This window comes from Vidua macroura, chromosome 2 (genome assembly GCF_024509145.1).
Source record: "Vidua macroura isolate BioBank_ID:100142 chromosome 2, ASM2450914v1, whole genome shotgun sequence".
In the NCBI taxonomy this organism is placed as follows: Eukaryota; Metazoa; Chordata; class Aves; order Passeriformes; family Viduidae; genus Vidua; species Vidua macroura.
In genome coordinates this window covers 90,298,929-90,312,008 of record NC_071572.1, presented here as the reverse complement: position 1 = coordinate 90,312,008, position 13,080 = coordinate 90,298,929, and the positions used below count along the sequence as shown (strand labels likewise).

The following is a 13,080-nucleotide window of genomic DNA, read 5'->3' as shown; positions in this document are numbered from 1 at the left end:
AGAGATAAGTGCATATGATATTTTAAAATAATTTTTGTCTAATGATCAGCAGCATATATTTGAGTTTGTACTTAAGAATTACTTAGATTTTTAATAGATACAAAATTAGTGTTACCAAAAATCACATCACAGTGATCAGCAGTGTTACTAAAAACACAGGTAAGGATTATCAAAGTTTTGTTTATGTAACCCTTCATTTTTATTTAATTCAATTAAAAAAAAAACCCATAACAAACAACAACAAAACCACAAGCCAAAGATTGAACACCATGAACACCATGAATTCTTTAATTGCATCTTAAATTTAGGAGACTGACTGATAAACAGATTAATTATATAAACGTGAAAATTAATTGTTTGAAGGAATGTTGTTGCCCTTAGGCATTTCTCTGTCCAGGAAGCCGGGAAGGAAACCAGAGTCTTTGGTAATGCTTGTAGATGCCAGTGGCTGGTCAGCTCCTGATCCATTGCCATGTCACCTGCACAGCATGCTCCTGGAACCCTTTTCATGTCATTCAATTCTAATTTACCATCAGCTATCATAGCTTTACCATGCACATTCTGAAATTGGCACTGGAGACTTGACATAAAACCACAAAGGCAACCAAATTCCAAGTTAAAGCTGAAATTTCATTCTCAATTCCCTTGGTTGTGGGGGTGCCGTGGAGCACCTGGGAACACCCAGTGTTTGAAGCCCCAGCTGGACCCACACACAGAAGAACGAGCTGAGGGTGGAATTTCAGCCCAAGCCCTACTGTTAAAGCCATGTAGCTCTTTGTGGTTGGATTTCTCCTGTATGCATTGTTAGAGGCAGAAATAAGCCCAAGTCAATCCCAGAGTTATTTTAAACTATGCTTACAAGAATCTTGTGGTAGTAGTAATAGATTCTTCTCACCCATTGTGCCCCAAAAATTTAAATTTTTATATCCAACTTGCCTTGAACTTGCATTGTTGGAAACTGCTGAGGTGTTAGATTACAGATACCTTAATATCTGAGGTTCAGCCTTAAATACATAATTATTTCTTACAGTATACCTGTTTTTGCTTGAAACTCATTTTGCGGAATAAAAGAGTAAAACTCTGCTTTTTGCCCAATACATGCATTTTTATGAGCAGAATGAGCTTTCACAGTGTTTTTTAAAATGTCAGGAATGTCAAATCTTTTTTATCTGCAGGACTCATAGGATGACTCAGGAAAAACTACGTAGAAATTAGTCAGGATTTAATTGAAGTGGGAAGGATACTGAATTGTGAAGAGAGAGCTTGCTTGCCTCTGCACTCATTAGATTGGTACTTCAAAAGAAGATCAATCTTAATTTTAAGTGATTAAATCAGCCTTTTCTTCAAAACATAATTTTTATTTACTCTTTGGTTAGGCACTTGGAATAATGATTAGAATAGTTATTCAAACATTTCTCTCTTCTAAGAACGAATGGGAGTTACGCTTATAAGTTGGATTTTTTTCTTTTTTTTTCAAAAAACAGGAGCTTCCTACTTCTTCCCATGTATTTCTATCCCTTACCAGCTGTCTTTGGTGGATCTGGCATCCCTGCTTATTGAAGACTTGGAGACATACGTATTGGTGAAGAAAATAATAGTGGATGAGAGGAAGGGATACAGCTTTTAAATGAGGTGGTAGCTGCTCTAGCTGAGCTCATGCTCATGTCCTGAAGGGTGTTCTTTGCTGATGACAAATTTCTTTAATAGTGACAGGATGTCAGGAATTTTGCTAAAGCTTAGAAAAAAAAGTAGGAGATGGCACAGCTGATTTATTTCATCCTGTTTCATCCTCATTTGTGCTACTTTTGAAGCTGATGTTCATAAGAAGTTAGTCAAGGCTGTTTTGCAGATCAGGGATGCTAGTTTCACAAAAAGAAAGGGGTTTGATGAGTCCATAATCACATGTTATTGTAATTCTGATGGGAATAGGTTCCTTTCCAAATACAAGGCACCCTTCAGAGTTAATATGTGAACATGTGAGCACAGAATCACAGAACATGCGGAGCTTGAAGGGATCCATCAGGATCATTGAGTCCAACTCTTGGCCCTCCACTGGACACCCCAAGAGTCACACCATATGCCTGAGCACAATCCAAATGTTCCTTGAACTCTGCCAAGCTGGTGCTGTGACCACTTCCCTGGGGAGCTGTTCCAGTGCCCAACCACCCTCTGGGTGAAGAACCTTTTTCTAATGTCCAACCTGAACCTCCCCTCACACAGGTTCAGGCCATTCCCTTGGTTCCTGTCACTGCTCACCACAGGGAAGAGATCAGTGCCTGCCCCTCCTCTTCCCCCCACAAGGAAGCTGCAGCCTGGAATGAGTTCTCCCCTCAGTCTCCTCCTCTCCAGGCTGAACACACCAAGTGACCTAAGCCACTCCAACATACGACTTTTCCGCAAGGCCCTTCTCCATCTTTGTTGCCCTCCTTTGGACATTCTCTTAACAGTTTAATACCTTTCTTATATAATGGTGACCAAAACTGGTACCTATGTATTTCAGTTAAAATTGTGGACTGCTAAAATTCAGTGTTCTGTTATCAGTAACAAATTTAGCTTTAGACAGAATTCAGATAAATACTGCAAGACTTAAGAAATTTTAAAATCCAGTTGGTTTGAACATGTAGAATTTGCTTTTTACTTCTTGTCTAAACTTTTTTATTTTTGTATTCATACAGAAAGATTCCTTTTCATTACATAATTTTGGTTGAAGGACAACTGTGAAACCATTTTGCAATTTTTTTTTAAATTTGCCATTGGGGAAAAATTGTTTTCGTCACTCTGAGAAGGATGTGATTTTAATAAGAATGCAGCATGTTAATACCCAGCAACCATGAAATATTCATTTGAGATTTGCGGCATTTGTTGAGTCTTGTTAACTAAGCAATACGGAGTCACTTGTCCCCTAAAGTTTTAAAAATAATAAATACATTTGTTGCTACCTTTGATTTGTTTTTAAGCAGTATTTTCCAGAACATGCACGTCTGAACAGCAGCAGTGCACTTGGGTTGTAGGCCATGATAGAGCTCTATACTGTAAGAAGCTTAAAGCAGTGCTGTCCAAACCAAAGCAAGTCTTGGCTTCAGATGCTTAGAGGTAGCCCATATTTTCCTTACATATCAGAATATGACTGGTTTAAATCTAAATTATCAGTATTTTTTTTTCCTTGTTGTTGGTTCCCTCCTACCCTTCATTGAAACCTGAGGTTTGAGGCAAACAAATATGCTACAAGGGAAAACTAAGATGGACTGTAGCAGGTGCTTGTAGCCTGTCATTCAGTGAAATATTTTAATAAGTCCTTAATGCTAACACAGAACTGCAGGGCATGGGATTAAATGGCAAGTTGAAGCCTTCTATTTAGAAATACAATAATGTATAATATAATATGTGATGGTAATTGTTACATGATTAATGTTCAAATACACACAGTATGTGTTCTGAATCTTAGAGTTTCTTGTTTTCCTGTTGTCACTTAGCATCTCTGAAATCCTAAAGTGTCAATATCTCTGTTTCACTGGGTCTGTGTCCTCTTTTGCTACCAGTAAGTGCTGGTGCTACTCATCAGAGTATTGTCAACTCATATGGTTTTGATCCTGAGTCTCTCAGTATTAATGAGGAGAGGGTGAAGCTGGAGATTTTTTGTTTGCTTGACTAGTTGAATCTTTGGGTTTGGTGGTATGATCTCTGACTCTTTGGTGGTGTTTTCATTGCTTTTCCCATTTTTTGACTTCTCTGAAAAACAGGCCCATATTTAAATAAGAACATCATTATTCTCCTATATTAGGAGTTGCTTCACAGTTCAGAAATTAACTTCAGGAATGACTCATATGCATGGATACCCAGCACATTTCAGCCTTTCCTGAGCCAGCCACTAACCTGGCAAAATACTATTTACTGTTTGGTGGGTTTAGGTTTTTGTTGAGTTAGCAAGCTGAATTTGGCTCATCAAGAGCCCAAGCAGCAGAGCTGGCAAACAAGGAGGTGCAGGACAACATGGCTAAGAGCAGGAGAGTGGGAAGCAGGATCAGCCTTTGGTGACATCCAGCCATTAATTTGGCTCTCTTCTGTTGTTAAAGCATGCTCTCAGTAAAGCCAAAAAATACTTTGACTATCATATAAGCATGTCATTCTTTAAGACTGTGCTATTTAATTGCTGGTACCTTTTTATTGTGGCTACCCACAAAATACTGAGGTTGGTCAAGATTGGGTATAGGGTTTTTTCTAATTACATCTTTGGTCTACCAATGCAGTGGACTTTTTTTTTCTTTTTCAGAAGGAAGATGTCATTCATGCAGACATGGATGAAAGACTGTCTCTTCGAAAGCACCGCTTCATGCATTTTGCATCATTGGAATATGAAGGAGAACATTACATGACACCAAGAGATTTCTTGTTTTCAGTAATGTTTGATCAAGTTGAACGTGAGTTGTTTTCTTGTCATTGTATTTGTGACGGAAAAGAATCTTGCTGGTCCCCTTAGAGATGTCATTTGCAAATCACTGGGATAAGATCCTTTATGTTACATAAATCAGCAGAAGCCGATTTTTAAATGTTGCCCATGTGGATTCTCACAGACACCACTACCCTTTACGCAAGTGAAGTGAGGCTGATGATTTAGAAATCTGGTGACTTGCTGATGACATCTCTGCATAATTTACATGACTGATCAGTATGTAGTTCCTCAATTGCTTACATGCCACAGAAAATAGAATGTGTATTATAATGGTGTTCATACCATTCCTGGTCCTGTTATCTTCTATCCACTTCACCAGCAAGTAATTCTATGACCTTTTTTCTTAGAGGAGGCAGTGATGGGAGTGAGTTGAATGAGAATAATAGAGCTTAGAGTTCAATTCTACATTTTTGGTTTTAAATCTCCTTTGATTTTTACATAACCTAGTTAAGGACAAATAAAAATCACAAGTGTCTTTTCAAGAAGTACTTTTAAAAGTGTATGTTCTGAGGAGAAGATAGGAACAGCGCACAAACAAGAAGTGCAAAGGTCGTTGTCCTTTTCTGCAGGTTTTCTGGCTTCATTAATTCTGTCCCATTCCTTAAGCTTCTTTCATCTTTGTATCTTCTTCTGTTGTTTCCATGATACAGTTATGTTTTTAATGATATATTCTTTTTTCCTCAAAAAAAAATGGATTTTGCAGTTTTCCCGAGATTTTTTTTTTTATTTTTGCTTTTGAAAGGTTAAGATTTCCAGTTTCCAGAGAGCATTGTCACTTAGAGGACAAATTCTCTGTTAGTTCATCTGCTAAGGGAAAAAGGGAGAAATCGCAGCTTTAGCAGTTGTTTGCTGCAATCTGCACATGCTGACCAGAAGAGCATGTTGTCTGGCAAAAGCTGTTCAAAGCCTGGGATGCTCTGCCCACCTACCAGCAAATGCTGTAGTGACTTGGGAGTATTGAACTGGAAATCCAGAAGGGAATTCAAGGCCCTGTGGAAGGGTTTGAGAGACAGCAAGGAAGAAGGAGACCAGAATGCACTTTGATTGAAGCCCGTTGAAAACCTAGGGCAGAAAGCAGTTTAAGAAAGCTGCAAGTGGTCAAAGACTAGGACAATTATTATTAGATAGAATTAGGGATAATAAAAGAACTTTTCCAGCATCTGTCAAAAATTTATAGGTGATAAGCATACATGAATTCACTGCTGACACACAGCTTCTAATATTACACACAGCTGAATATAAATTCTTAGGAGAACTTTATGACCTTGAGACTCATGGAGATTTTTAAAATACTGGTTTTTAATGTATAAGTGTTAGACTTCGTTCCCCCTCAAAACTTGAGTCATTAAGTTAAAAACCTGAAAGGGAACTTACTTTGAGTTTTCCTGGCTGAAAGACAGTGAGTACAGAAACTTTTAGTTTTGAAGGTGTCATTTTCAGTCAGTTGTGTCTGAAGACAAGGTTAGAGAGATAAGTGTTTTTCAGTTCTAGCCATTCATCCATATTAATTGGTTACTCCAAGTATAATAGGATACATGCAGATTTTTTAATGAAGTGCTATATGGTGATATTTATTTGTAATGCAGCCAAGTTAATTTCAGTTGCTTTGCTAATATGAGTAGGAAATAGCATTAAACAGAAGCAAATAAATAATGACAAGAAAAAAACCTTTGCTCTAATGTATATTTATCATTTCAAATTGAGTTCAGGCTTGCATTAGTACCATCATAGATGCTTGATAGAAAAATGTTGACACTCAAATCTAATGTTCCTAAATATTTTTTTAACCGTCATTGGTGTGGATTTTTTGGCCAGTAGCATAAACAGAGTGCTAAGCAATTTTCTTGATTTCTCTTGACTGGAATTTTACATTTTTATGTGACTGCAAACAGACACAGAATTTGATAGCAGAGAAATATAGCACTTGAAGTATTTTAAAGGCAGTGGTTTTATTCATTGTGTTTCAAAGAATTTCATATGAGGGAAGTAAACAGACCTATCTCAAGTGTCTCTCATGGTGTATTCAGAGTAGGTCAAGATATTGAACTTAATAGCAAAGCAGCAATTATTTTGGAAGCTTTCTGCTTATATAATAAAATAATTCTCTTTCACCCCGAACTGTACCTTTAGAAAGAAGAAATGTATGACACCACTTACCCTAGAAAGCCCTTCACTTACTGCATACTTAGATGCAATTTTAACATGTGATCCTGCATACATATGGTGAGTCTTAGAATGCTGAACTTCAAGCTGTAATGATTTGGTTATTCTCTACCTATTTTTGATTAATTGCTAATAAGTAAAAAAGCCCAAACCTCTCAGCAAAATCTCAAGCACCCTAGTGGTAACCATCCATCTTCATAAATATTTGCTTGAAGTTTTCCAGTTGGATGCTGTTTATAGTAATATGGAAGACTTAGGACTATTCTAAAGTTTTGTTTCTGCTGTACTTTACAGACAATATGCAGAAACACATGACCAGCCTCATGAGCAGTTTAGTTGTGTACATCAAGAAATACTGCTGGGGTTGATCTGTCCCTGTTCAGAGATAAATACACCCACAAGGGAAAAAGGCAAGCAAAAAGAGGGATGAGAAACAGTTACAAATTGAGAATAGGAGACATTGGCCAGCCAGCCTTAGGGTTTTTTGCTCATGAGTGTTTGTCACTGGAAAATTACTTTGAAATCTCCTGTTAGTTTTTAAACATAGTCAATTCAGTAGAAAGTAAATGTGGTGTTGTGTAAACCAGATGAATTGTTGGTGCTAGCATTGAAAAATACCAAAATATTTTAGCTATGTGCAGATTGTCAAGTGAATTCCTGTACACAGTTGGGTGGAATTTATTACTGAAGCAAAAATCTTAGGTGTGGCCTTTGACAAGGTTGCAAAAGATGCAATAAATTATGATTTATTATGGAACGCTTTACCAGATAAGAAAACAGATGAACTGTACTACAAATATATCAACTGTCATCCAGCCTAAGTGATCTTGAACCCTGCCTGGTAGACCTTAGTTCACTACCTCTGGTCATTTGTTTCCTGGTGCATGGGTTTCTCTATTATTCATTTTCTTTAAAATAGGTAAAAGTTGTGAAATATTGGCATTCCTATTAATTAAATCACACCTTCAAAGTTATTTTCTGTCAGGTGATAATGAAGAAAAATATTTACAGTACTGCCATGTAAGGAGAATGAGCTGATAACGAATGCAGAATTTCCTGACAGACTTTTTGTTCTGCATATTGACAAAGCAAAGGGTTCTATAAAGGAATAAAGACACCGTCCAAAAATTCTTGCTTGCTTTTAGAGGCAGTGCTACTAACACCAAGTTACTCTGTAAATATATGCCTTGTTCTATTGCTGTTAGTTATTTTATAAAAGGAAGCAGCCACCTCTTTATAAACATTGACAAACAGTAAATGAGATGTAGTAGTGTGGCACAGCATTTGTGCCAGTGCAAAACTAATATGACAGCATTTTTTTTTCTACCAGTTAGTTCAGTGCATACTAAATGCACCATTGGGGATTTTGGATTCATGGCTATATGCCATGTAATCTTGTGTTAAAGCTATGTTACCACAGGGATGTGTGGCAAACCATTGCAAAACCAGCCAAGTTCTTCTGGGTAATCTGTGGGATGTTCATGTAAATCATCATATCTGATGCAATGATAGTTTAGTGAAAAAGTGTTCCCTGTTACTGTTCTTACTGTGATGTAAAACTACTTCACCATGTCTAGTAATATCTAATACAAATAATATAAACTTGCTGTGTTGCATCAGAAATTTTAGCATTTTTAAGATCACTGGTATGGGAAGGATAAAATTCTGCTGATTGACACTGAATTTTCATTGCAGTGCAGGAGCATTTTCGAGAGACCCTTCATGTAAAATTTGTGTTTTAAACAGTTGTGCATACTTAGGCTCATATTCCAGATTAGACAACTAATACTGCATTAGAGCTCCATGGAAATACCATCACTGATGTGCTGCTGCAGTACATACAAGAAAATCTGTATTAGTGTTTGAAAACGACTGCAAGAGTCCTTCAGGAAATGAAGATGTTGCAATGCATTGAATCTGAACTGTGCTTATGTTCATTTTTTTCTGGAGAAGATTATTCTGTTCCTCTTCCAAGTAGAAGACAAACCTTCAGGTTACCTTGTCTGATAACAATTGACACTTGCTAAATAAAGATCTTGATCCTTCTGTATCTGCTAAGTCCAGATTTAGTGTGTTGTAGCATCTTCATTCATTCAGCTATGAGAAAAGAGATTTTCCTGTGTTCTACAGTACCAAGGTACCAGAGGCAGTATTTCCATGGCAGAGTCCTATGTGTCAGTGAGGACTAGTGTGTTCTAAGTTCCCTTGGAGAAGTTGTTTGAGTTGGTTAAGCTTTCTGTGGGAAAACAGTTGCTGCAAAGTTGTTTTGTGTTTGCAGGCTTGATATGTGTGGCTTCCTGTCACAGCATCAGCATGGTCATGGCTCTGAGGGAATCTGAGGAAAGGGCATAGTGCAAGGCTGTGGTGGCTAAAAAATTGAGTTCTCCATTGTCCTTAGTTGAGGTCAATGCTGATGCAGTCAGTGGTGTTAGGAGGGCCAAGAGGGACCAGGCAGTAGATGAGCACTTCGAAATGAACTGAGTCAATCTTTTTATTTTTGGGTCTTGAGTTTTTTGCTTTTGGCGGGAGTTCAGATGCCCGTACTTCAGTGTCTTTATTTTGACCTGAATTTCATACACGATAGCTAATCAGACTGATGTGAGTCATGCATCAGTGTCAGATCTAAAATCTAGGATTCAGAGTCAAAGAATAAGATTGAAGCTTGTCTAAATGGAGAAGCTTTATATGGGAAGTAGGGATTGAAATGTTGTGTGGGGAGCCATTGAAACAGCTGGGAACTGAATTCAATTCTCTCCAATTTCTAATGTGTTAACATGTGTTAACAAAGAAGTTGTTTTCTCTCTATCTCTGCATTTGGTGGTTTTTTAGTACAGATATGTCATTGCTCAAATCCCCCAAACACAGTAGAGAACTATGCAAGCTGAATATGCACAACAGAGATGACCCCTTGCCCAGTGGTAGATGGAAGCTAAAGTGAAGATAAATCCAAAGAAATAACGTGATGGTTTAAGGTCATTAATCTCTTCTGAATTTTAGAAAATGAAACAAAATCAGCCATTTCTAGCCATAGCTTCTTAGTCATCATTGTTTACTCATTTCTTAAAGTGGGGTTGTGAGTAAAGGAAAATACTATTTCTGTTAAGGAACTGAACAAAAAAAACAAAGATAAACATTGATTGCTTCCGTACTGTGGATTTTTTATCCTCAGCTATCTTTCATCACCCAAAAAGCATTAGGAAATCCTACCACAACCCTGTCAAAGTCTTCAAAGTAACTTACTTTCACTTTCTCTTAAGTGTCCAAGTAGAACATTAAAATAGGTGTTGTGCATAAAATACTATATTGGCTTAGATCTAATGTTGTGCCTCAGCCAATTGTTGGTAATTAATTAAACTAAATAAGAGAGTTTTTTGTTTTTTCTTTTGTCCTCATGAATTAGATGCTAACTCTGATAACTAACGTACATAGGCTGTATGTTTATCTAAAAACTAATTTGACAGTAAACAGTTCTTTGTGTAGAAATATGGCAGAAATTCCTATGATCTTGATAATGTGTATTTATATCTATTATGTCTATATGTTTTGTTGTGAACTCAAAATAAACACTAATCCACTTTTCATAATGGTTGCATCACAAAGTACTACACAGCAGAATCAAAGATGGGATTCTTGAGGAGAAATGCAGTGTTCCCTCCTGCAGCATTCAAATCTGCTCTGCTGGTCAGGCTTCTTTTTTGGTCTATTAACCACTAGCCTCTGCACCAACGTATTTGTTTGCTCCCATATTTCAGAAAAGTGTATTTGATTGTGAGTCCGAAAAAGAGCTAAAGGGGAGCAGCGCTGAGAGCAGAAGTGTTCGGTGAGTGCTGGCTTCCAGCACTGTAGCCCTGTGGCTGCAGCAGCAAGGAAGTGTGCACGGTCAGATGGGAGAGCAGGAGGAAAGGGAACCATGGAGCAAAATCACTAAAAAAGGAGCATGTTTTAGCATATCATTGCACAGGGAAAATAGGTCTTTTTTTCCCCCTCCAGATCTATTTTCCTGTCTTCAACCATGTCGAAGGTACCTGAGATACATTCCTTGTACAGTTAAGTAGGAAAATATATTTTTGATCCTTAAATTTATACTGACATTGTATGAACTACATTTGTATGTTTGCAGGTATGTCTGTGTGAGACAGCAGTAAGGTTATACTGAGCTCATGTCTCTGTTGGGATTGATTCCTGTTTTTCCCTTTGTGGCATTGATGACTGGCTGAAGAGAGATGCAGATTGAAAGTTCTTACCTCAATTGACTGCAATGCTTGCTGATTAGGTAAAAACTTGGGCAAGATGATTTGAAAATACATTAATAGTTATTTAGCTTTCAGAAAAGCAGTTCAATGAGAAGATAAATTACAGCTTCTCAATGAATGAAAGCAATTTATAGAAACGCAGCACAAAACTCAGCACAAAAATAGTATGGAAAATAAAAGCGATCAGGCTTCAGCAGAGTTGTGAGCAGGAGGCAAGTGGTCTCAATGCACATCTTGAAGGATTTGGTTATTTAAAGTGTGAAAGTTATTGGTTATTTAATGGCATCTGAATGGGAAACAGATTCCCTGAAATGAATGAAAATATATTGTGTGCGTACAGAATACTTGTAGTGCAAGTAATGGAAAGATCTGGTTATTAATAACAGGAGTCTGCTTGTTGTATAAACATCATCTGCCTTAGAATTTCAGGAGTCTTACAACAGTTTCTGCTTTAGTCAAGTATTCCAGTTTTGTGACATGCTAATGTGATATTTGAAATACCTAACAGAGAAGTCACTTTTTTTAATATATATGGGCACATTTCAAGAGCTCACACCATCATTCTTGGTCTCTGAATATTTTTCCTATCTTTGAAGATTTTTTAATTTTTTTAGAACACCACTCACTGTTTCAACTACTTTTATAACATACTGTCAACATACCACAGAAAATATCTTTGTGATTTGTTCTCCCACAGGTTCCAAATAGTTTTTGACAGATTACTTCAGTATTTTTTTTTAATAATTCAGTGGAACTTAATTAGTTCTGAAACATCCTGCTTAACTGACAATTAAGTCTTAACAGATGTAGCGTGAAAACAGATTCAATGAATTTTTTCACTCTTAAGTGTATTTTAATTTCTTGCAACATATGTCCTCAACACAGACAGGTATTGGTTTATACCTAAGAAGTACAGTCTGGTTTTAAAATTCCTTGGCTTGCATTCAGTTATTTAAGAACTGATGAGGATCTACAGACCACTGATGGATGATAGCAGATGCCAGGAGTGCAGGTCAGACTCCTGCCAAAATCTAGCACGCGTTCTAGCCTCATATTTTCAGTTGTTTGCAACTCTTTTGGTACTGATGGTTCCGTGCTTTTCCTTAAGCCAATGCTGAATTTTTATTGTATTAGTCATATGATTTATTCTTTTTTGAGTAAAAGACTACTATTTTTCCCCTGCTTGTTCTCCTAAGAAATGTTACATGATGAGTTTTTTAAAAATGCCTAGGATAGAACCACAGAGTATCAATCACTTCGCTTCTAGGCAGTAGCAGCAGGCAAGGTGTGCAACCTGCGTTGATAGTTGGGAGGAGCTGTCCTTACTTGCCAAACAGCTGGCGTCTCCAGAGGTACCGTTGAGAAGTTCCATTGCTCCCTGTTTGGAAAACACTGGCACTGATTCCCTAAATGAGAAACTGGCCAGGTTATGCTCTGTTTTTCACTCCCCAGCCTTGCACCTGCAGTGGGTTATAGCACCAAATTGTGCTCAGTAGCCTTCCTCATCTGCTGTGAAACAAAAGCAAATACTGAGTTCAAAGACATTTTTCCATGTGTAAAACACACAGGTTCCTCTTGTTAGAGCCACCTGCTTGTATGGCAGTGCCTCCCTTGGGTTACCAGCTTCGTTACTGCAAAGGAGAATGCAGACAAGAGACAAATCTTAGTAATCAAATCAGTCATCCACTGTTGTCCAGTCCCTCAGAGAGCTAAGGTACTCACACCATCGTCCATACTGCTGGCAAGCACCTGGTCATTCTGCTGGCTACATCTTTTTTTAAATATGTTTCCTCTCAGACCTGGAAAAGCCTGAAAGTGAAAGGATTTTACAGACACAGCTAACAAAAAAATACTACATTTTCTAACAAATCCTTCCTAGACAAAAATAGTTCAGCATTGCTAGTAGGTGCAAATCCATCCTACCTGGCCATTCTTGGTTTTTCTAGCTGCTTTTTTCAGCTGATTAGTATACATAAAATGCCAGTGTCCAGCGACTTTGTTTACCAAGAGCTGCAATCATACGTGGCTTAATAAAAATTTTAAAATGGGCTCCTTGCATGGAATTTAAATAGAAGACATGGCCAAGACATACCTTTTGATGTTTTTCAGTTTATTCCAGTTGTCTTTCAGGACTGATGTTTGAAGTCTTCAGAATGATGCAGCTCGTTTTCCCAGGCGCCAGCCTTCTTTTCAAGTCTTGAATGCATGTCCTTT

At 37.5% G+C, this 13,080-nt stretch overlaps 1 protein-coding gene across 1 annotated transcript in view; it reads left to right on the top strand.

Annotated features, from left to right (window-relative positions):
* The window catches only part of MICU2 (mitochondrial calcium uptake 2), a 133,564-nt gene that overhangs the window by 66,875 nt on the left and 53,609 nt on the right, over positions 1–13,080 (top strand). Inside the window, exon 2 of the mRNA XM_053970285.1 lies at positions 4,271–4,418. Coding sequence (XP_053826260.1) covers positions 4,295–4,418 — 124 coding nt within the window. The 5' untranslated portion in view covers positions 4,271–4,294. The remainder of the gene's footprint in view (positions 1–4,270; positions 4,419–13,080) is intronic.